Source organism: Asterias amurensis, chromosome 16, assembly GCF_032118995.1.
Source record: "Asterias amurensis chromosome 16, ASM3211899v1".
In the NCBI taxonomy this organism is placed as follows: domain Eukaryota; kingdom Metazoa; phylum Echinodermata; class Asteroidea; order Forcipulatida; family Asteriidae; genus Asterias; species Asterias amurensis.
The window spans coordinates 4,767,061-4,793,426 of record NC_092663.1 but is presented as its reverse complement, the minus strand read 5'-3'; the positions used below and the strand labels follow the sequence as shown (position 1 = coordinate 4,793,426).

General features: G+C 38.3%; 1 protein-coding gene across 3 annotated transcripts in view; it reads left to right on the top strand.

The window, feature by feature from the left end:
* The window catches only part of LOC139948934 (corticotropin-releasing factor receptor 1-like), a 195,220-nt gene that overhangs the window by 60,081 nt on the left and 108,773 nt on the right, over positions 1–26,366 (top strand). The window contains exon 1 of one of the 3 annotated variants that reach the window (XM_071947307.1): positions 21,646–21,887. The exons of the other annotated variants lie outside the window; for them this stretch is intronic. Within the exon in view, the coding sequence (XP_071803408.1) occupies positions 21,885–21,887 (3 nt within the window). The 5' untranslated portion in view covers positions 21,646–21,884. Of the gene's footprint in view, positions 1–21,645; positions 21,888–26,366 lie in introns of those variants that run through there. 3 annotated transcript variants of the gene reach the window in all.

Below are 26,366 nucleotides of genomic sequence, written 5' to 3'. Positions count from 1 at the left end.
ACTTATATATAAAATAACAATCCTGTGGAAATTTAGGCTCAATCGGACATCGGAGCCGGGAGAAAATAACGGGAAAACCCACTCCTGTTTTCGCGCGTTTCGCCGTGTCATGTTATGTGTTTATAACAAATCCGTAATTCTCGTTAACGAGAATTTATATTGTTTTTACCGTTTTCTCAAAAAGTAAAGCATTTCATGGACTAATATTTCAAGAGAAGTCTTTCACCATTACCTTTTGTAAACCCTGTAAATTATTTGTAAATCTGTGAACTTTTTTTTTTCTGTACCGAAAGGGTCCAATGGCTTTAATTTGGTATTATGCTTAATTTTGAACCACCAGTTTGCTTGTAAAACAACATTATTCAGCTTTGTGCTGTCAATAATTTTGTGTGTAAAGAAAATTAATGAAGGAATGAACAGACGGAATTTTATTATAATCACAACTGCGTTTGAATGACGTACGTACAACCTAGCCGTGTAACAACGCGTTAGTATTGCACTCGTTAAAATCAAGGTTTTTCACTTGAAAAATGCAGAAACCAAAACATCGAATGAGAAAGCAGTGTCACTGTTGTGTAAAATTTCAACAAAAGAAAGACCACACAGAAATTCCTAATTGTACAGAACTAGATCAACGAGGCAATTAAAGGATCGTAAACATATATGAATAGAATAGAATAGAATAATGTTTTATTGTCACTTGTAAAAAAACAAATATTAGTACAGAAATTCGTTTTGGTTTTGCGTGTCTAAAAATATTATGTTATATACAAATACACTAAAAATTAACCATTTACAAAAATACATGAAAATATAATATAAACAACTCTGAAAAGTATTACAATATACAGGCGAAATACGAAAGATAAAAATAGTACGATAGAATTAAAATCAGAAATAGACATTCATGATTAAAACCTGTCATGTAGAACATGAACAGCTGTGGGATAAAAACTCTGCAAAGCACGGTTGGATCCAGGTTTAATTGAACGGAAACGATTCTTAGACCGCATGGGCTGAAAGAGGGAACGTGCTGGGTGAAACTGGTCATCTACTTTAGAGAGGACTCGTTTTTTAACTCGAGAGAGATACAGTTCATCAAGTGATGGAATCGGTATGGAAGGAGTTACTGTTAGGTTAGATGTAAGGTCGGAACTGTGCAGTTGTTATTTCTTCCGTCTTCAATTTTAAGTGATGTTTATCCTGTTTTGTTATAAGTTAGCACATTCGCAGCAAGCCTCAACTTTAAGGACGATGCCTCCATTTGTAAATGTGGAAATAATTTGTTTATTGAATTGAATTGAGTCAGTTACATAACTGGTACTAAAACTACAAATACGTATACAAGAATTGAAACAAATAGCCAAGTTGTTATCAAAACAAATGCGCACCCACCCCCAAAAAATACCAAACCAGTAAATTGTAAGTAAAGTAGATTTTAGAATTCCCATTGCCAACACTGACAAAAATTATTAAAGTGCCTGCCAAAATAAACACCATTCGTATTTTCACATGCAGATACTCTTTTGGTACCTGGCTCGAACTTGCATCCGATGAAGTAGTCGTTACTACACGACGAAAGCATGTGTCGGTAGAGTTATGTTTTAATACAAAATACTATACTTGCATCGTTTTGCATCCATTTACCAACCTGACATTAGTAACCAATGGCTTAAAAACAATGAAAGTATTGGATTCCATCCCCACCGTGGGTGATTGTTGATTTGGTTGCCCCCCCCCCCCCATATGGAAAGTGTGATGGATACAAAGGTCTCATAGTCGTAATACTACACACAAAATCGACAGCGGTGAGATGGGCTTCATTTAGAAGTGCTAATTGTCTTACGACGTCATCGCGTATGGTATGATTAATTGGCATAAAGGCACTGGACACTATTAAAGTTTACTATACAAAATAAATACCATAAAAACTTACTTGGTAATGAGCTATGGAGAACTGTTGATATTATTACACAGTGTGACAAACGACTGACAACTGTGAAGGTAGGTTTGTTATCCAATCTGTATGATAAAACAAAATTGGAGGCATGAAGCTACTTTGAGTTATCTGAAAGCACACAAATTTGTGCAACAATTGTGTTTCTTATTTCACGATTCGTTCACCATTCTCTTGCAACTGATTTCAACAGGTGTGTTATTTTATGCCTTCTGTTTTGATACACAGAGTGAGCATGCTGGTCTTTGCCAAAGCAAAGATGTATTGCAGTGCCTTTAAACCGTCACTCTTGTTTTGAGGGAGACACAAATGACGGCATAACCGGTGCTATGCGGAGGTGTTCGGTAACACAGCTGAAGATTATAATGAATGAAATAAAATCCCTAGAGGTACATCAAGTCATTTCATTAAGAGTTGACCCCGAGGAAAAATAGCAGCAATAGAATATTAACGTAACACGTTGCCTTGCCTGATGCAAGTCTAATGAGATCGTCAAATGTCATTATACGTCATACACTGGGTACACAATGCTATGACATTTGGTTGTATAATACACAGATGCTCTCTGTAACAATGTTAAAGACACTGGACACTATTGGTAATTACTCAAAATTAATTGTCAGCATAAAAACTTTCTTGGTGAACGAGAAATGGAGAGTTGTTGATAGTATAAAACATTGTGAGGCACGGCTCCCTCTGAAGTGACGTAGTTTTTTTCAGAAAAGGGTGATTTTTCACTCAAAACAAGACTTTAGGCGTGAAGCCTTTTATAATGCATCTTAAAGCACACAACTTTGTGTGACATGGGTGTTTTTTTTTCTTTCTTGGATCATTCTTCGATAGCCAACTGAGCCCAAGTTTTAACTAGTTTATTATTTGATGCTTATGTTGGGATACACAAAGTGAGAACATTGTATTTTGTTAATTTGCTATACACGTATATAAGTAGGATTTTAAATTTTACCTTTAAATGACTTCGGGTGTTTGAAACCAACGGTTCTTTTCAGAAACATATTGCTATATAAGTTTAAAATTGTATGTGTTTGGGTCAGATAGCTCGTATTAGTTAGTTAAAACATATTAGTGATTATAAAAAAACTAACGTTTCGATCTTTATACCTGGTCATTTTCATCAGAACATTCGGTGAACATAGTGCATTCAGTTTCCTGTTGAGCACCAAAGCACACGGTGTTTTCTAAACATAATTAGGTTTTATGAAGTGCACTCTCACTTTAAACTATTTTATGTGTGGCCGTCACTTCTCATTTTGATCAGAAAACAACGCCAGAAAGCTTACCTTAGGAAATATCTCGCCTTGCTTTTTACAATCTAGCACCGTGGTGAAATTGATAATCTGACCCGAGGTATAGGCCTACTATCTCATGAGAGGATAGGGACATCTTAGAACCGGGTGCACCCTGGCAAGAAACATCTTCGTACCGAGTAGAGTTCGTAACGAAGCATGACGATTGATCTACCAACATGAAAACCTCCGTAGTTTTGGGCAAACTGCTTTGAGTACACAAGCAATTTCAAATTCGGTTGAGAAGTTTGAAATGATGTTATTGACGAAACAGCTATGCATTTGTGTACAAATGCAATCATGTCTAGTTTATCGTTGTTTTTTTCTCTATCCTTCTTTCTCCTTTTTTCTCCTTCTTTCTCTTTCTTTCTCTTTTGTCTTTGATTGTACTTCTGTTCTGTACCAATTAGTCTCAGCATACATAAAGGGGAAGAAATAAGCTTACTAATCGTGTGTAAATCATCACTAATTTGAAATTTATTCTGGTATAAAAAATGAAATACAAACACACCCTTGTTGGACAAATTCGTGTGCTTGCAGATGCCCAATAAAACTCATCGGTTTAAATTGAAGTCTTTAAAGCCTGGACACTATTGGTAACTGTCAAAGACCAGTCTTCTCACTTGGTGTATCTCAACATTCGCATAAAATAACAAACCTGTGAAAGTTTGAGCTCAATCGGTCATCGAAACTACGAAATAATAATGAAAGAAAAACACCCTTGTCACATGAAGATGTGTGCTTTCAAATGCTAGATTTCGAGACCTCAAATTCTAAATCTGAGGTCTCGAAATCGAATTCGTGAACGGAATTTACTTCCTTCTCGAAAACTACGTCACTTCAAAAGAAGCCGCTTTTCACACACTAATCCATCACAGCTATCCCCATTGCCCGTGTTTATGCCAACAACTTTTTTGAGCAAATACCAATAGTGTTCAGTACACAACATAAATAAGACATCATACGGCTGTGCGGCACCTAAATGTAGCCCGAGCCATAAAATGTAGCCTGACCTGAATGTAGCCTGAAATATGAACCTAAATGTAGCCCGGACCTAAATGTAGCCCCAAACATGTACCTCAATGTAGCCCTGACTATTTAGGTACACGTTTGGGGCTACATTCAGGTCAGGCTACATTTAGGGCTCGGGCTACATTTAGGTGCCCCACATACGGCACTGATGTGTTTCCTTATGCACAGCCTTTACCAATATGCCACACTCTTTTACTTGAAAACTAGAATATATATTGATGGAAAATTGTACGAATCTGATAAGATGTGGTCCATGCTTGGTTATCATTCTTATCCCGTGAGCCTCCTGCAAGCATTCCCACCTAGGTGTTTTAGATCGTCAGAACCTGGTCTGGCCAAATAGAAATAAAAACATGGTTAGGTTCCCAATTCCCTTTTAGACGCCTTTTTTTTTAATTTTTATTTTTATTTTTTAGGGACTTTCTTTTCCAGAACATTGGTTTGTTTTTGTTTAAGAAATAAACTTATAAAATTTTAAAGATATCAGCAACAACAAATCAGTTCAAAGAAAAATACAAACGCAATGTATTACAAAAAAAATGTGTCTGGCGGCCATCTAAAAGAAAAGTATCCTTTCTTTTTTTCCAAGTGGGGGGATGCTAAACATTTTGTTGCTGCTATTTGGCCTTACAATATTAGACATACGTCACTACAGCAGCGTGTTATAACTTCGGGGATGGGGTTCCATAGGGTATATATCGTATCCCCCAAAGGGGTTCCGTTCTGATTAGGTTTCAACAATAGCTAGGATCCAAGTTTATGAATTTGTCATAATCAAAGAAATAATCAGTCTGGAAGAGGAAAGCGAATAGAGCAAAGAGGTGGGCTGTTTGACCCGCATTGACATTTGAAAACAAAATCACCTTGAAGTATCAGTTGAATATTAAAGCATGTTTGTTCATTAGAAAGTAAGAAGTTGATAAGTCATGGTAGGGTTTGTAAACGCATTCGGTACACTTTTTGTTCGGTAAACATTAATCTGGTTTGCCTAGAATTCCGTTCAAAGACGTCTTGTTGTCAAACTAGTTGATTTGACTACAGCGATGTCACTTTGTGACACGTCTTTGTGAGGTTCTAAGTTGACATATATTGGTAAAACTGAGTTTTCATTAGGTTTGATATTTTGTTTGTTTCGTGAAAAGATTCAAATCAGCAAACAGATGAGCGTAAATTAAACCAGCCAATACCTTGACATATTCAGCACAATTGCAGTAAAAAAAAAAAAAAGGGGGACGTTTCCGTTTTGTATATTCAGTTTAAAGGGTGGCCGCAGTGGGTTTAAAAAATATATATATATATATATTTAATGCGCAAGTATTTTAAAAGTGGTTTTCAAGAGATTAGGGGAACCCACCCCGCCCCTAAAAGGGAGCCTTCATGTGACGTCATGTCGGGAACCCGAGCCGTCGGGTCCCCGGGCTGTGTGCATATAGAGACGTGTGCATTGTGTGGCCTGGTACCTAGGCGCGTGTAGTTGGGAACCAGACTCTTTTTGCCGACGATATGTTTGAATTCCCAACGTGACGTCGATGGTAGGGGGGCGGTAACGATCCATAAAATGGGGGGCGTGACTTATTCGCTAATTACGCAAGTGAGATATGTCGGGGAAATAACAAAACACATTTTATTGATGTTCAATACATATATCAGAAATAAATGACAGCAAAATTAACTGTTTTATTTTAATTCACTGCAGCATCCCTTTAACCTGTTTTTGCTAAGCATTATTTTCATGTCAAGTTGTTGTGCTTACGGACTTTGAGAAAACGAGCCAAGGGCCCAATTTCTTAGAGCTGCTTAAGTAATTTTGATTAAGTAATAAAAGCCTTACTTAGTAAAATCAGACTACCGGCCAACAATTCACTCAATTCTTATTCTAAGTTAACAACAGCTAAATACCAGGCACAAGCAGTGTATATGGCATGACATTTTTGCCAGTAACATGTGTAGAATAATCAAGCTATTTTCATGCTTAAGCAATTTTTTTGCTTAAGTAGCTCTATGAAATTGGCCCCAGGTCTGTCGGTTTTGTCAATCATGTGTACTTTTCCCTAGGAGTAACTGATTGCGAAAGCGTAAAGTAACAAAATAAGATAGTCCAAATCGAAGGACTTTACTTTGGCCACAGGGCAGTACATTCCTCCAGGTGACGTGATGTGTATTACTTTTTGCAATTACGTGAGCAACAACATTTATGTCAATATAGATGCCATGTTTTGCTGTGTCCGGATGTCCGTTAGGGATTTGCATGATTAAGGTTCATTCCAGGTGTAATATGGAAACTCTCCAACGATTGTAATTTACTTATTAGGTACAGGCTCATTGAATGCTGCTCTCTTATCAAATAGTCACATCTTGACGAAAACACGCAATATGTGCATACGTAACACCTGCTGAATTAGTGAAAACTCAATGACTTTCCTTGGACTCCCATACAAATGCTGCTCAGTAAACAAAAATATAGAATTCATTCACTGGGAGTACAGCAATCGAATGTGTGTGCGGAGTGTGTTGGTTTTTAGATACGTAGTTACTAGTTAAAGACACTGGACACTACTGGTAATTGTCAAAGAATAGTCTTCTCGCCTAGTGTATCTCAACATATGCATAAAATAACTATCTGTGGAAAATTGCCACACGTGTGCTTTCAGATGCTTGATTTCGAGACCTCAAAGTCACCTGGAATCGGTATTTTGTCAAAATAAAGCTTTTGTCACTAGTATGTGTTTTGATGAGTGAAATGTGAATAAACAGTTAACTAAGGTTCTAAAAAATTAGTTCTTATCTTATTTACAAATTTAAGTGTAGGCCCCAAACCGAGAGGGCGCTCTTCGTGACGTCAATCGAGGCGCGATATTTGAAGAGAACACGCTGCACAGCGCTGAAAACGACGTCGGACCAAACCATATGCACACTTGCTCTTGTGAGCCTGACCAGCCATGCAGACTGACCCCATCTTTAGTTTTTTTTCCTGCATCCAGCAGCAATACAATTGGTCGGCATTGCCGGAAGAATGCAAGAAAAACATTTTTTTCAAAACGTACAAGCTCACGACTTGGCCTTGCATGTACTTTGCACGTGTGTTTACTCTACGCATAAATGCAAAGTCTGCCTCGATTGACGTCACAAAAGGGGTAGGGGGAGTCAACCCCCAAACAACTTTATCTATTTGTTTTAACATATAAACCGTGACAAACAATTACTTTAAAACATGGTTTTATTGTTACTAAACATATACTCTTATGTTTGCGGGAAAAAAAAACGAGAAAAAAAAACACAGTCATGCAACAAAACATTAAAGAAACACGTTGCCCTGGATCAGTCGAGTTGATCACCGAAAAGCGCTCGAAACGGTCCGCTGCTTTTAACTTTAAACTACTTTTAATTTGTTTGTTATTCATCATGCTCTAGATTTCGTATATTGTTTGAATGTAACCAAACATTACAAGACGTACCAAAATTCTGGCCCCAGTACATTTGATAGAGCATTGTGATCATCTACACTGCCGACGGTTCTAGTTATTATGACTTCCTGTCACCAATTTCTAGCCTGAAAACCGAATTAAACTGTTTGATAATGGATGCTCAAAGTCTCTCATGCGCACATAATAATAATAAAAAATAATTATAATGTTAATTTATATAGCGCCTATCCATGTAAACATACTACTGCGCGCTGAACAATTAAAATAAAACCAATTAAAATCCATACGGTTAAAAACGCTCAAGAGAAAATACAGTAAACATGTAATAAATGCAGCAATTGTACAAACCAATCGTCGTCAGTTTACTTTTAATTATAGAAGACGCAAGAGGGCCAAGGCTGAGAAATTAGACTCGCAAAGGTCGTTTAGTCAAAGTGTGGACGTCAGGTTGGAGTACCGAGTATCTTGCCTCGCCTTCCACCTCTGGGACCCCGGTTCGAATCCCAGTGGGAGTACTTTGTGGATTTGGTTTCCAGTCCCTACTTGACAGCGTGTCAGTTTTTCCAGAAATAATTCTCTGGGGTTTTCCTCCCACACCCTAAACTGAAATTGTCTTCATCATTATTATCTTCTCTCTTGGCTCTAATTTGGATGTTGAGAATATTGATCTAGATCCAGATCCAGATATCACCTTAAAGGCAGTGGACACTATTGGTAATTACTCAAAATAATAACAACCAATTCTTATATAGCGCATTTCACAATAAACCGTATCAATGCGCTTTACATTAGGGCCCTGGTCATAGGGCCAATAACATCCCTTTAATCTTTCTCAGCTCCCAATTGGGAGTATACAGCCCCGAGCTGCCATGGCGCTCCGAAAGCTTTTTCATTCACAATATCAACCTCTACCCTCGCAGGTACCCATTTATACCCCTGGGTGAAGAGAAGCAATTATAGTATCTTTCTCATGGACACAAGTGTAACGACCGGGATTCGAACCCACACTCCGGTGACTTAGCACCAGAACTTGAATTCGATGTTCTTAACCACTCGGCCGCGTCACTCAAAATAAGTATTGGCATAACAACTTACTTGGTAACACGTAATGGGGAGAGGTTGATGGTACAAAACATTGTGAGAAACGGCTCCCTCTGAAGTGACCTAGTTTTGGAGAAAGAAGTAATTTTACACGAATTTGATTTCGAGACCTCAGATTTAGAGCTTGAGGTCTCGAAATCAACCATCTAAATGCACACAACTTCGTGTGACAAGGGTTATTTTTCTTTCATTATTATCTCGCAACCGATTGAGCTCAAACTTTCACAGGTTTGTTATTTATGCATACGTTGAAATACACCAACTGTGAAGGCTAGTCTTTGACAATTGCCAATAGTGTCCACTGCCTTTAAAGATAATGTTATAACAATGTGTATTCACGCGACTTGTTTATGTTTTGGTACATTAATTAGCGCGTTCATTGTAAATATGCTTTGAACAACCAATGATGTTTTTCATTAAACTCAAAGTCGGCCAAGGTAATAAATAATCATTGCGAGAAGAAAAAGATGTACTTGGCTTTAGCCACCTCGGTTAATTAAGGAGGAAATGAATCCGTGCTCAAAACACTTCATAGAGTCTTAAATCGCATCTCTACAGATGTACGACCGATAATCACTCCAGCGAAAACAGGCAAAAATACAGAGTAATAAAAACCGAAACGGCTTGCAGACATTTCCAATATATATAACTTCCTGTAATTTACGGTCCTCGAATCAGATCAAGCTGTAAGTCACACAGTAAATGCCTCACCTCAAAACAACTCTCATTTCTTTCATTTGCACTAAAAGCAATATTCCCATCCCAAGATTTACAACATTTGCTCGTACACGCGTCCTGATATATTTGCTGCGGTTGTGTCGTTAAACGACTCGACTTCAAAATAAAAACCCTTTTCCCTTGATTAAGATGGTGTCTGGGAAGTTTGCAACTATTCACAAGTTGTGTTTGTCGGTTTGTACTGTCGGTTTTTGACGATTCTAAGTAAAAACTTGACACGAAGCGAGTGGTTTTCTTATTGCTAGGGTTCAGCATACATCAATATTGAGTGCAGTGTACAAGTGCGCAGCATGTCACTCGTCTTTTTGAATACTAAAGCTTATAATTATTGTGAATTTGTGAAATTACTTAAAGGAACACGTTGCCTTGGATCGGACGAGTTGGTCTATTAAAAGCGTTTGAAACCGTTTGTTATGAAACGCATATGGTTAGAAAGATGTTTTAAAAGTAGAATATAATGATCCACAAAAAATATCACTCGAAATGGCACGTTTTTTCCTTTTACGTCGCGAACTATCACGGTCGGCCATTTGTGGGAGTCAAAATTTTTACTCCCATAAATGGCCGACCGTGTTAGTCGACAGGATAAAAAGAAAACCACGCAATTTCGAGGCATATTTGTGTAGATCATTGTATTCTACTTTTACAATATCTTTCTAACCATATTTATTTTACAACAAACGGTGAGAACGCTTTTCAAATACCAAATCGACCAATCCAAGGCAACGTGTTCCTTTAAAGGCACTGTTGGACACCTTTGGTTATTTGCACAAAAAGACTGAGTATCTCGCGTGATGTATCCCAATATATGAATAAAATAACAAACATGTGAACATTTCTAGGCTCAACTACTGGTCATCGAAGTTGCAAAGATGTAAGTGTAAAAAAAAAAAAAACCTGTTGCACAAAATAATATGTATGTTTTCAGATGATACCTAATAAAAGGCTGCAGCTGAAGTATTTTATTATTTTAATGAGAAATTACCTGTTTCTCAAAAGAAAAAAAAACGTACTCTCAGAGGGAGCATTTCTCTCTACCAACAACGTACAGTGCCTTTAAGGCTGTTGTGAGCTAAGAAACAGAGGTCGGGATTATAACTGACTGCGTCAAAAAGCATTTGTAATCCCACACATTTGCCATCCTCGTCCCAATGCTAATCTCAACCTACGCTATACTTATCGCATTCTACAGTTAACTAACCGCTTCTTATTGCCCCCCCCCCCTCCCCCTCCGAGTTAAACACACCGACCGACGCCTAAAGTGGCACTCCGTTAATTCCGCTAGTTGTCCGGTTTCGCCTCGCCGACGGATGCGGGGCCTAGGCAGCGATCGCCTCGCTGGGACGAACCCCGGGGTCCGCTCTGTACTGAATAATACAATTAATACACTATGATACAGCCTACAGGCCAACTGCCTGTCGGCACTACGGTCGTGGTGCATTTTGTTTTCTGTTTATATAATGCTTTAAATCGAGGTTAGAAAAATAGTTGATATTATGCCGAAACTGTAGATCCATTAGGTGATATTAGATGTTTTTTCACCGAGGCGGGGGCACTGACAACCGAGCGCCATTAAACTATGCTTAGCATATTTGAGTCTGGCCCAATATTATTGTTATGGCTTAAAATCATCACCCGCTTTTGGTCTTAGAACTTTGAGAGAATGAGAATCAATAGTTAGGCATATCATTCGTTGTGAAAGTTGTATTCATTTGTTTACTCTATTGAATGAAATGCTCTTCGTACGCACTATCAATGATAATTACCTGGGGCCAATTTCATAGAGCTGCTTAAGCAAAAAATTTCCTTAAGCACAAAAATAGCTTGCTTATTTTACACATGTTACTGGCCAAAATTTCATGCCATATACATTGCTTATGACTAGTATTTAGCTGTTGTTTACTTAGCATAACAATTGAGTGGAGTCTTGGCCGGTAATCTGATTTTACTAAGCAATTATTTTTTTGCTTAAGCAAAATTTTGTGCTTAAGCAGCTCTATGAAATTGGGCCCTGATTATTATTCTAAGGGAAAGCTATTTGTAAACATCGACAGTTATTAGGGAAAACTTTATGTAATCTCTCTTTACAATAATGACATGACGACCTTTGGTTAGAAACATATAACAGCTTTCGATAACATGACTGTGTGTCAAGCATTTTGAGAAGTATTTCTCTACAATATATGTAGTTATGCAAGAGTGTTAAGCCCCCAAATATTTGTTGTTTGCTTAATAAGGTATCTCAGATGTTGTTTTTCATTTTCACGAAGCCTTTCAGCGTGGACATAAAATAACCGAACGGCTCCTAAAACCAAACTTGTACTTTGTGTTCAATTTCTGTATATTAGGCCAAGTAAAAAAAGAAACATGTTTAGCGTCCCCGCCCGTTTTCTTTTTACAGGCCGCCTCCTTTTTTATTTTTTTATTTTATTCCCCCCCCCCCCCCCTTTTTAAATAGGGTTATTTTGAATGATCTCAGCAAAAACATTTTGAATGTCTTGTCTGATTGCCTCGACTAAATTGTTTCATTTATGTTTTGTGTATTTCAGCAGTAGAAAAAAACAATGGGTATTTGACATTTTAACAAAGAATGGCGGCCATCTTGAAATAAAAAATAAAAAGCCCCTCTTCCTCATTTTTTTGAAAAACCCGGACGTGAAACATGTTGTTTTTTTTACTCGGCCATAGTAACACTACTTTGAAATGGTTCACAAACGGAGTCGCTCGGCAGTGTTGGCATGTACAGCCATGTGCTGCCAATGTAGATTATCTAAATGCATCATACAATTTTGGGAACTATCAAAGACCAGACACATATCGCCAAAATTGCAATGAAACATATGAATTACAATAACAGATTTATGTGAAAATGTTTGCTTTAAGTAATGATCATAGAAGTTGACAAAAATATGTACATGAAAACAACCGTGGTGCTTAGATTTGTGTGCTTTCAGAAATTGTCATGCCTGAAGCATTTCACATAAAATAATTAATGTGTATTAATTTGTACAGGTGGACATGTACTTCTTTTTCTATAATTGCATTACTTAGAAGGAAGCCGTTTCTAACAATGTGTTATAATATCAACAGCTCTCCAGGGATCTTTACCAATTAATGTTTTGTATGTTCATAAACTGGTGGGGGTAATTACTAAAAGTACACAGTTTTTCACAATCCCTTTACTGTGTGCCCATTACTCTTTTGAAGGTTTTGCCATGAAAAGGCAAAACATTAAATGAACGTACACTTTTAAGGCACTGCACACGTTTGGTAATAACTGATGAGTTTGGTAATAACTGAACATGTTTATTAACATAGCAAATTAGTATGCATCTAAAAGCACACACAATTTTGTGATGAACGAAGGGGGTTTTTCTTTCATTATTTTCGTGCAACTTCGATGACCAATTGAGTCCAGAATTCCAAAGGTTTGTTTTTGTAGATGCATAATTTACGTTGGGATACACCAAGTGAAAATACTGGTATTCGACATTATCCAAACGTGTCCAGCCGTCGATTTTACCAAACTCTTCATAACGTAGGATTAATCTTAGGACTTGGGACAAGTAAAGTTCCGAATCCAAAGACGTAGGACGCATTGAACCCATCCTAAGTTAGGAGGAGTTACTCGTATTAAAGGCAGTGGACACTATTGATAATTTCTCAAAATAATCATTAGCATATAAAACCTTAATTGGTGACGAGTAATGGGGAGAGGTTGGTAGAATAAAACATTGTGAGAAACGGCTCCCTCTGAAGTGACACATTTTTTGAGAAAGAAGTAATTTTCCACGAAATTGATTTCGATACCTCAGATTTAGAACTTGAGGTCTCGAAATCAACCATCTAAACACACACAACTTCGTGTGACAAGGGTGTTTTTTCTTTCATTATTATCTCGCAACTTCGATGACCAATTGAGCTCAAGTTTTCACAGGTTTGTTATTTTATGCATATGTTGAGATACACCAAGTGAGAAGACTTGTCTTTAACAATTACCAATAGTGTCCACTGTCTTTCAATCTAGATGGGATTAATCCTAGCGTATCGTGAAATCGGCTGCAGTGTCTTTGAGACACGGTGTCGACACTCTGACCTTCTATTAACTCTCGCAATACTTAACTAACATAAGGTCAGAAAGAGACGAGATGCTCTCGTTTGATTTAGACTGCTCCGACAAGACAGCATCCTTGACATCTTTAGCAGGCAAGACGTGCTGCTACACAATTTAAAGGAACTGGTTACCTTTTAGTAATTTTCAAAGACCAGTATATTCTTACTTGGTGTATTCCAATAAATGCATAATATCACAGATCTTTTTGACTCAATTGGTTATCGAAGTTAGAGAATATTGACAAACAAAACAAAACATTGTTGCACAAATTTGTGTGTTTTCAGATGCATAAAAAAAAACTTCAGGCCTGAGGTCGATTAATATAAGTTTGAAGGAGAATTTAGTTATTCTCAAAAACAACTTTTCAGAGAAAGCCCATTCTCACAATGTTTTATACTACAACAGCTCTCCATTGCTCGTAATCAAATACAATATTATATTATGCCAACAATTGTTTTGAGTAATTACCAATAGCGTCCTGTGCATTTAATACACGGTGTCGGCATTTTGCGTTTAACTCTTCTCTGATCTTACATATTAAATGCCAGAAGAAGACGATAATGTTCTCGTTTGATATAGACTGCTTCGAAATGAAGGCATCCTCAGTCATCGCAGGCAAGACACCCTTGGTCCCATGCCTGGTTCCAAATGGTCAACCACATCAGGCAACTAATGGTTGACCGGCATGGGTTCGAGTCAAAATAGTCCACATGGTTAAAGACGGTGGACACTATTGGTAATTGTCAAAGACCAGTCTTCTCACTTGGTGTATATCAACATATTATGCATGAAATAACAAACCTATGAAAATTTGAGCTCGATTGGTCGTCGGAGTTGCGAAGTAACTATGAAAGAAAAAACAACCTTGTCACACGAAGTTGTGTCCTTTTAGATGCTTGATTTCGAGACCTCAAATTCTAAACTTGAGGTCTCGAAATCAAATTCGTGGAAAATAACTTCTTTCTCGACAACTATGTCACTTCAAAGGGAGCCGTTTCTCTCAATGTTTTATACTGTCAACCTCTCCCCATTACTCGTTACCGAGTAAGGTTGTATGCTAATAATGATTTTGAGAAATTACCAATAGTGTCCACTGCCTTTAACCACGACGCACACTCAAATAGGCTCTACGGAATGCCTCCCCTCTTCTAGATTTCACTCTTTTCTTGTGACGTCGATCGTGCAATTCAGTTAACCTCGTCTGATCAAAATTCAGTCCCAGCATACCCGTTTGGGAGTTGCAACACTGCATACAATTCCAATCAAATTCCCCACATCCCTGGCCATGTGTGTGGATTACAAAGGAACACTGCGCGACTGTAGAAAACGGTCTATTGAAAAATGGCGCCAAATGCATGCGGCGATTGATGAAACAAATTTCGCACGTGGTTTTATTCGAGTGGGACTTGAGTATCACAGGCATCTTAAAAAGGAATTGAATATGTTTTACCTTTCAAGATTGACAGAGTAGAGCCACAATACTCTCCTCTTTTTTTCCCGCTTATAATCCGGGCAAGAGAAGTTCTGCCGTGTAATACTCTACCGATAATGTTTCGCAGTGGAGGTGTCAATGCGTGAATTATAAATAAATCGGGATTTTGACGCGCTTGGGTGACCCCACCTCGCCGTCCTGCAGAATATCAATCCGCCAGATTAATGGACTAGGCACGGCCATTCTGGTCGGAATAAGCTGGAATTACTAAAATCAAGACGCGGCAGTGAGCTTGATTTGCAGAATCGCCTGAGACAATTTAAGATGTACGGGGATAACTGACTCGTATGGAGACTAGTGAAAATCTAATTATTGTGTACCACTGCTAGCCTTCCCAAGCGGAATTAAGACTAATTATCCAGGGACGGCCCGCTACCTCACGGAAGCATCAAAGGCGATCGCCTCTATGCCACAGGTCATTGCTCCGGTGCCCTTGAAATGCTCCTTTACCATTAGGAAAAATGACTTGGTGCCCTCATTGCCCTCTAAAAATGAGAAAATAACTGTATACTGTAGACTCCCGGCTAATTAAAATTTGTATAAATATTGTTAACCTATAATTTTAAACACTTCAAAATAATAGTAATTTCGTTATTATCGATTATGCTAATTTCTTTTGTTATTTAAATCGTCTGCATACTTGACCCGTTTTTCGCCGAGTTCGCCTAAACCGCTTTTAAAACACCCCCTTTAAGTTCCCGCTTCGAATATAGCTGACTCATCTGAATATTTGGACTGATCATAAAGAAAAGTAAAAAAAAGTAAAAGAAAGTCCCGTGATTCATAGTGCCACATGAGTAGTTGGAAATTGATGTACCCATACATCAATTGTCAGAGGAACGAAACACGCCCTCATGAACATTCAAGAATCTATTTATATCCCTTCATGTAATTCGTATTCGGGCACACTATGCCATAGACTTGATTCAAGTCCCGTTCTCGCGTGAGAGGTCCCTAAGCATAGTATAGCAGTGCGGGCTTGCCGTCAAAATGTGGTCTCGCGTGCGGAACCGGTTTGGGAATGCAGAGCGTCACAAATAATAGTTTTCTGGCAATGGCACGAGATTAGGGCCCAATTTCATGGCCCTGCTTACCGCCGAATTCTGCGCTTACGATCGCGATTCCCCGCTTACGCGCAAGCGCCGACTTTCTGCGCTAGCCTTGTAAGAGTAGAATGCCAAGTAAAGTGGAGTACGCACGCGCAGAAGCCCAAATTCGCCGCTAACCCGTGAAATACGCTTGCCGTAAGCACAGAATTTCCTGCTTCCGTAAGCGCCGATTCCGTGCTTACAGTAAGCAGAGCCATGAAATTGGGCCTGGGACTTGAGTCATAAGTCTAACTATTGCCGCGATTCCGAGTTTTCAAACCAGGTTTTGTTACCAATTCTCCCGCAGCGATAGAGCGATACAGCGATACGTTGCATTGGAAGTTGTTAACGGAAAAGCGAGATCGGCGTGAGAATATACAGTATCAATTACGGTGGTCCAATCTCTGGTTGCAATATCCCCGAAGCGAATGCAGCTAGGGAACAAAATAAAGCTTCAGGACATGTTAGGTCTAACTTAAAGGGTTTTTGAGTTTTGATTTATTGTTTCTCCTGAGAACGAGCAGAGTATTCTGTTCGAAACGTAGAGATCAAACCAGCTATTTTCAGAGCCAACACTCCCTCAAAAGAGAAATATTACATGGTTTTACCCGTAAGATTTACTATATAAGTATAGTTTATTCTTTGGGGGTTTTGGTACAGTCCTATTTTAAGTACGACACATAACACAAACATGAAACTACACAGTTTAAAAATAGCTATGGTAGAAAGCTTCCCTTAAAGTTTTACTTGAGGTGATTTAGTTTTTGAGAAACGAGTAAAACAATTAGGGAAAATGTTCGTCTCCCTAGACGGAAGTTTTTTAAGCATGTACAATAGACTCATGTGACTCTTCTGAAAACGTTGCTATGTGATTTGTACCTGTTGTTTTTCTTAAAAACTTAAACATGTTAATTGGATTAACTAACATCGCCATTTACAGTGAGTAGATTCGCGTCATAGCCAGGAAATTGCCCCACATAAGGCGTCAAAACACTTTAAAGGTATTATGCATTCATCCAAAAGAAAGACTTATTACTCTGGTTGACACTGTGGCATTTACATTAAGATGTACTCCTTTTTGTTTGACATCATCACTTTAACACATCGGCTATTTTCCCGGATTGTCTTAAGCTGTGAAATAAACCTTGGTACCGATGACGTCACAGCTTGTTTACTACTTTGCATACTAAACTGGAAAACCTGCACAACTGCGGGGTGCCGGTGATGCATAATTCCTTTAGCCTTAACATCTGACGTCACACGTTGATGTTCGTGAATTACGCCAGAAATCTGATGTTGAGCCCACGTTTATCATCACCTTTCTAAACCTCGCATCAACTCGCATGACTTTCTTGGTCCTGAAGATTCGCAGTAAGAACCGACGTACATGTCTGTGCACAAAACGCCAACCTGCAACTATCCTTGCGGAATCATTGCGCACTAAAGAGGGGACCAGTCTATGACAGAACTTAGGCAAAGAATAGTAAACAATCCGTGACGTCATCAGTACAGGGGCCTTTTATGCATACGTGTAAATCGCCTTCGTATAAAACAGCAACAACACATTTGCGGACTAAAGGAAAACCTGCACAACTGTCCGGAATGAAATGCACAGTTGAACACTTCAGCAAAGTAGTAAACAAATTGTGACGTCATCAGTACAGGGGTCTTTATATGCACGTACGCATATTGATCACTGAAGCAAACCTTAAACAAGCCAACCAAACAGCGACACATTTGCGGACGAACGGAAAATCTGCACATACGTTTGCACTACACAGTTTCAGCACTAAAGTAAAGTAGTAAACAAAACGTGACGTCACCCGTACATGGGGCCTTTTTGCACGTATACAGCTTCTTCGCAGAAGCTAACATAAAAAAAAGCCAGAAAAAACAGCAACAACACATTAATTTTGCGGACTAAAGGAAAACATGCACAACTGTCCGGAATTCATTGCACAGTTTCAACACTCTTTAAGGAAAGAATCAAACAAAACGTGACGTCATCCGTGCAGGGGCCCTATTTTTGCTCGTATACATATTAGCAAACATAACACAAACCAGACAAACATCAACAATACTTTTGGCCTGGAAAACGTTTTACCGTTATATCGTCAACTGACACTTTGTGCTGTGAAGGTTTCATGTTCGAGCTTCTCGTATAATGAAGTCCTTGGAGATGTTGGTCATGAGAATGTAAGTGCCCTCGAATAGAGTGCCATTCAGCTATATATAAAGATATACAAATACAAAAATTTAACGAAGCGAAAAGGTATTAAGGGCACCGCTGGTAATTACACACAATGATTGTATGCATAACTTGGTGAAGAGCGATGGTGAGCTGTTGATAACATTGTGAGAAACGGCTCCTTCTGAAGTAAGGTAGTTTTTGAAAAATAAGTAATTTCTAACTGAAAGATTTGAATTGAATTGGAGACCTCAGCGGAGGTCTCGAATTCAAGGCAACTTTCACCCTTAGCTTTCACATTCCGGTTATTCCGGTTTATACTAAATAAACACGAGTGAAATGCAGACATCTTTAAGACACAATTTGAGACTCTGCCGAAGAGATGGCCAACTCGTGAATGTTATTGCTTAAGTTGTTTATATTCCATCCTTCGGGCGTAGTGAGGGAAGGAACAGTGTTTGTTACATCATTAAATTTGACATCTTCGGGCAGCAGGCTGTCCATCGATATACCTATTATAATATCAGTGTTAAATAATAAATAATTATAACAATAATAACCAATTATTGTATAGCGCATTTTACAGTAACTGTATCAATGCGCTTTACATTAGGGCCCATAACATCCCTTTTAATGTATCTCAGTACACAACCTGGGCAACAGTAAGTTTATATCGCTCCAAAGGCTTTTTCATTCACAATATCAACCTCTACCCTCGCAGGCACCCAGTTATACCCCCTGGGTGAAGAGAATCAAAAAAATATAATTAAAGTCACCTGGAAATAGATTTGTGTCTTCAAACATCAGATTATAATATGTTTCTGAACAATAAAATAATTTTTCTTCAAACATCAGAGTACATGTTTCTGGACAATAAAATATTTTTTTTGAGTAATTGTTTTGAACAAAGCGTAAGTTGTTTACCCACTTGTTTACACGAATAATTTAAAGGCACTGTACACTATTGGTAGTTGCTTAAAATAATTTTCGACACAGAAGTTATTTCTCACTAAAATGATTGAATTTGATTTCGGGACCACAGAATTTGATGTTGAGGTCTCGAATTCAAGCACCTGAAAGCACATAACTTCTTGTGGCAAGTGTTTTGTTTCCATTATTATCTCACAACTTCGATGACCAAATGAGTTCAAATGTTCACAGGTTCAAATACACCAAGTGAGAAGACTGGTCTTTGACAATTTCCAAAGGGGTCTTGTGCCTTTAAACATGTTTGTTTCGTCTTGTTGCTGTCTTTCTTTCTTTGTTCTTCTTCATTTCCTTTCTCCACACGCTACATCTCTCCCTGCATGTGTTATCATTCCCTTTGTATTTGGTGTATCCTCCACTAAATTGAGTTAGCACTTTTCAATAACATCAGTTTCCCGTCCTGTTCCCTTCTACTGCCTTTCGACATCAACCTTTCCAGCAGGCCTGTTTCGTTGGACTTTTCTAGGGTGTGGAATCTTACAGCGAAACGGTGTTAACAAACCCTCTCCGTAATGCCAACAAAACTGTTCACTCTTGGAGTTATATTCCAGTCGGTTTGATTTGACAGGGCGCCTTAATTCACGAAATCTAATCCAACTCTAGCTACAAAGACTCTCATGTTTAAATAGTGTTCAGTTAACCGCAATAAAGAAGTGTTCACATTAAAACAAATTCTATATTGACTACATGACTTGATTTAGTCTGTTGAGTAAAAGTTTCGAAATCTACAAGACTCATCTGTAAATAGCACTCAGTTAACCGCGATAAAGAAGTTGGATTGTTTTTCTATCTTCTTTCGATGTTTACAGTGTGCAGCTTCAGCGACTTTATTTAGTCTGCTGAGTTGAAAGTTTCGAAATCGTTGAAAAAATGTGACCCACTCTGTGAAAATGAGCCAAATGTCGCCCAATGCATTATTAAGGTATGGACAGTTTACTGTGGAAAATGTATTAAAAAAAAATCTATAGTTGCATGGTTAACCTTTAGAACACTTACTTTTAGGCAATAAAGCTATGAATACAACAGTTTTGTGGTCACACTTATGTCTAATTTTTATCCTTTTGCACGAAATAGTAGTTTAAAATATCATTTTACTTGTAATTCGTTTTTCACAAAAAATGGTGTAGTGGCTAATTTCAAACGGGAGTAACTCAGCAACGCGATACACAAAGCTTAGACATATACCAAAATACTGCTGCTGATGTGTTCTTTCCACCCATGCATAAAACTGAATTCTTGAAATTGCCTACATGTGACTCATTTTCACAGAGCGGGTTACAAATATTCTCTCGTAAAGGAATATGGTTTACAGTAAGATATTTAAACCCCAAAAAATCATTATGGGTAATGTTTGTAATGCATGAACTGTTTCTCTTGGGAATTTCACTTGCGGATTATTTTTCCTTCGTGAAGATACCCGCTCGAGATGTTCAGCGAGATACCGGAAAGCTATCACACTTTGAAATGCATCTTTAACAGGTTAAAGGCACTGGACACTATCGGTAGTTTTAGACCAGTCTTCTTACTGTTGCGAGATAATAATTTAAGAAAATACACCCTTGTCACTCAAAGTTATGTGCTTTCAGATGTTTGATTTCGAGACATCAGGTTCTAAATCTGAGGTCTCGAAATATTTGTGGAAAAAAAGCTTCTTTTTGGAACTACGTTTCTTCAGAGTGAGCCGTTTCTCACAATGTGTTATACTACCAACCTCTCCCCATTACTCGTTACTTAGTAAGGTTGTATGCCAATAATTATTTTGAGTAATTACCAATAGTGTCCGCTGCCTTTAAGAACTATTCCTCTTTGGAGAACTCAATGCCAACATGAAGGCGTTCATAGCAACCGGGCTAACGATGCTGCCACCCCCTTTCCAGTCCCTTCTCTGTATAGACATAGATCGACAGGTTAGATGTAGTCTATACCCTACCGTCGTACAAACCAAATCACCCTGTCAGGGCACAAGAACAAAATCAATACTAATCTATTAAAACGCCTCCTGAGGTAGGGGGGTCTTTATGGCGCGCGTTGTGAAGGTGTCAGCCAATGGGAAGATTTCACCGTCAAGTCTCTGGCCTGCGAATGAAAACGCTGTCCGTGTGCGATGTTGCGATACCTAGCCGGTTGCCCAGCCACGATCAGTATGTAGCAGTGAGTGGCTCTCAGTGGGCTGTTTGCAACGACCGCTAAAACTTGGCAAGGTTGAGAGACTCATCTTCACTAGATTTGTCTTTGAATGTGCCTTGTTCTTGTGGTCACATGGTTAAAGGCGTTGGCTCTGACAAGGGCACTATTTTACGAGATGCCACTGAAAGAGTGAGCGAAGTGCCTCGGGTGTTGGATTTGTTTTACTGTGGCTTATAAGTGTACAGCGTATTGAAGTGGACAGTTACTTCTGGGATTAACTCTGAGTATCGTGTGTCAGTGTGCCTGGAGGAAAAACTTGGAATACCTAACAATGGTAAGTTTTCAGGGGTCGATTCCACAAACAGTTAGGACTAGTCCTAACTTAGTCCTTAGAGATATCAAAAACGTACAACTAGTCCTAAGTTAGGACTAGTAATCCACCCAAGGGTTTGAGAGAGCCGCAATATTTTTCAGCATCGCACGTTTTTTTTTTTTTTTTTTTTTTTTTTTTTTTTTGGGGGGGGGGGGTGACGACCACTCTTTATTGAGTTGGTGTATTCTATTGGAGTGCTGTTCAGACACTGTCGAAAAAGCACACCTCCATGGATAAAGTATGACTTGAATACCAAAGCTTTGTAATGAAGGTGATGCTACGTTCAGAGGGTCTTGAAATTTTACTTTTGTTGATCTTTTTAAATGTTGAAATTTTCAAGGTTTTGGTAGCCAAAGGTTTGAATAGTTTTCATCGTTAAATGTTTGTTTTGGGAGGTGACGACATCTTTAAATGTTTGTTTTGGGAGGTGACGACCACCTATTAAAGAGGATGTACGTTATTTGTGTGCCGTTCAGACACTGTCAGTAAAGCATACCTCCACGGATAAAGTATCATTTTAGCACCCATGTTTTGTGATGAAGCTATCTACGTTCGGGCGGTTTTGAGTTATCTCTTTTATTGAGCTCTTCAAACGTTAAATTTTCAAGGTTTGAGTGAGCCACAATAGTTTTCAATGTTTGTTTTGGTGTGGTAAACACCCATTTTATAAAGCTGGTGTAGGTTGTGTGTGTGCCGTCCACACTGTCGATACCTCCATGGAGAAGGTATCAGTTCAGCACCCAAGTTACGTGTGAGGGTACTAATTTCAGAGGCTTTTGAGTTTTCACTTTTATTGAGCTTTTTAAATGTTGATATTGTCAATCGTATCCTGTTTCTTGATGAGCTACATCTGGATAACATATTAAATCATTCCTGAAAATAATGTGTTGACGACCCATTAACAGTAATAACGGTAAAACGCTACGCTGCATGCCTGTTGGAATGGGCTACTTATGGAAATGTTCAGTAAAAATAAATGAACTTGTTTCAATTCAGAAATCATTTGAGTGACAACTGATTGATTGTTTGTTAGGTATTGCAAAGAACGTAAACCACGCACAAATATCTGATGAAAATATAGAGATGTCACAAAAGAGTCACTCTGCCTGGCGTTCCTGCAGGCAAAATTTGTAGAGAGCTATATCATTTTCAAAATGATTTAGCATTGATTTGTACGTGTGTTATCATGGTGAAAAGAGGGAGGCGCAACCAAACTTGTTCTTTGTTTTTTTTGTTTTTTGTTTTTTTTTGGGGGGGGGGTGGTCTCTTGCAACATGTGTTTCTGTACTTCCTATACTTATGACTCAGCAACTTGGCATACCTGGTTTTCTCGGAAAGTGCATTGCACTTTTATTCCAGTTGTGTACATGTGACACATTTGAATTATAACCATGTGTAAATAACACGTACAAATCAATACCAGTAAACGCACACATGGCGTACACAGGGCAGTTCTCAATAGACAGCGTCAATATATTAAATCTATTTTCACATGCATGTATTGATTAAGTTGTCTGCTACTATAGGTACGTACAGATGCTGAACATGTGCAAAAGCTATAATGTTATATAATTATTGTATGGTGTGGGGTAGTTGTTTTGGGGATGTGTAGTAGTTATATAGGAGCATTGCAGTAGCTTGACCATAGTACTATATTTGATTTCAGTCTTGGCTGGGTTGTCCGAAGCAGACTTGAGATAAATGGTCCTCCCTCGTAAATTACATCATTGTATTCTCAACGTTGAGTTATGTTACTGTTTGTGTATGTATGTTTTACACCAAATAGTCATTTGCAGTGGGGTGGGGTGGCAAGTGCCACACCCACTAGAGGCCCATACCCCAGCATGCCCCTCCTCAAACTAGGATATGGACTTTTATAACTTAAAACTACCAGAAGTACAATGTAGCATTGATTAGCTTTACTGTGTATTTTAAGTTTATATAGACCATGTGAACTTTGTTTACAATAAGTGTGAGCTGGTACATTCTTTGAGTATTCTGGCAGGCACAATACTGCACAGGTCATATGGGAAGGTTTACATGTTGTGTCATAATTTCAACATAAATCCATGAGTTATGAAAGTAAAAGCTGGACAAGTTTTGAGATGTGGCCCCCTTTCATCATATCAAAAGTTGATAAGAATTGGACAGTGCAATCTCCATAAAATATAAGATATTATGATTTCTTCCATTATAGGCTGTGTACAAATCCTGTCTTCAGGAAGTCAAGGTTCTGTGGCTCTTTTGTAAACATCGTCAACATTATAATTATTTGTTTCAGTTACATACAGACAATGTCACCCCGTCCAAAAGTTTCGTTGTAACTTTCGTTGTAACTGTGTTTGGTCCAGTTGCAGTTTGTAGATAATCTAATTGTTATTTAGCTGTAACACGGAGGGTCACCAGAATGAAATCAAGAATATGCACGACTTGCCCTACACGTACGAGATACACACCTTCTAGCACTCTGAATTCTCCCTCGGGGTTGTCGTCATTCGTTTAGTTTCACGAAAAGGCGAGATTTAATTTGCACCTGAGGTTTAAAGATACATGGACACCTGTGTTGCTGTCACAGATCAGTATCCCTTGGTGTGTCCGTCCTTTCTGTATGGTGTATCCTATAACAAATACATTCAATAACAAATCTGTGAGAAATTTTACTCATTTGTCTTCAAAATTGCAAGAGAACAGTGAAAGAAAATCACACTCGTTGCACAAATCTGTGTGCTTTCAGATGATACCTATAGTAAAAGGCTTCGACCTGAAGTATTTAAACATTTGAGTGAGAAATTACTTAAATTTCTCAAAACATACGTTACTTCAGAACACAGCTCCCCGTTGTTCGTTACCAAGTAATTGTTAAAGGAACACGTTGCCTTGGATCGGTCGAGTTGGTCTTTGAAAAGCGTTTGTAACCGTTTTTTATAAAATGCATATGGGTAGAAAGATGTTGTAAAAGTAGAATACAATGATCCACACAAACATGCCTCGAAATTGCGTGGTTTTCCTTTTACCTCGTCGACTAACACGTCGGCCATTTATGGGGGTCAAAATTTTGACTCCCATAAATGGCCGACCGTGTTAGTTCTCACAGTAGAAGGAAAACCACACAATTTCGAGGCAAACTTGTGTGGATCATTGTATTCTACTTTTAAAACGTCTTTCCAACCATATGCATTATATACAAAACGGTTACAAACGCTTTTGTTTTGACCAACTCGTCCGATCCAAGGCAACGTGTTCCTTTAAGGCTTGCAATTGTTTTGAGTAATTACAAATAACGATCAGTGCATTCAAAACAAGAAGTCTTTTAGAAGATATGAAAATTAGTAAGCATTGAAGAAAAATTACGTCCATATACCACTTGATGCAAATCGTTTACCCTGATCTGCAATGAGGGATAAGCTAGAAAATTATAATATATTATATAGAAAGGTTTGCGGTAACACAAAGGTTTTCGATCAGTATGCTCTGATCGTCTTCACGTTTTGATCAGTATGCTCTGGTTGTCTTCTCGAAGACGATCAGAGCATACTGATCGAAACGTCGAGTTTAAACCAACGGTTCTTTTCAGAACCACCCCAACTCATTAGAGATAGTCACTACAAGGAGTTACCGCAAACCTTTCTGTATCGTATTTCCACCATGCAAAGTTTCAAATCCTACTTAGTAATTATACTCGGATACTCTTATCTCAATTATTTTTAGTAATTACCAATAGTGTCCAGTGCCTTTAACTACGCGAAAAGGCTAGATTTAATTTGCACTTGATGTTTAACCTCTACATCACTCTATAACTTCGGATGCGGGGTCGAGTACGCATGAATCAGAGGTTGAACTCCATGTAGGCCTACTTGCCATCAACGCACAACTCCTTTTCGTGTAACTTGATAACTGGTCACATTAACATAGAGTGTGTGGGGGTGTCATATTTTACGTATTTTATTGATTGACTGTTGTTTACAAAAGGGTTTTTCGAGCTGCCAAAAAAATTCCATAACTAATAGTGGCTTACAGACCTGTATTCTCACTTGCTGTATCTCAACATTAGCATCAAATAATAAGTCTGTGGAAAAACTCGATTGATTGTCGAAGTTGCAAGAGAATATTGAAAGAAAAACTCAAATTTATGTGGCTGGTGGATTTTAAGTTGGAGTTTGGGGAGCCGCATTTAGATTTTGGCAAACAAAGATTAGCGAGTGATTTTGTAAGTTAGAATTAACTATATGTAGGCCTATAGGTAGTTAACTTGCGGGGGAAAAATCCGGTGTGTTCTCGACGTTTCGAATAGTAAACGCAGCTCGTCTACAGGAAAATGTTCCTTGCAAACTTTTAGCATTTTTTAGGTATGGTTGACACTATAGGGTTGCACTGTTTTGTTTCGGTATAATATACACTAATACAGACATTGTTTACCAAATCCCAAATATTTAATAGTAT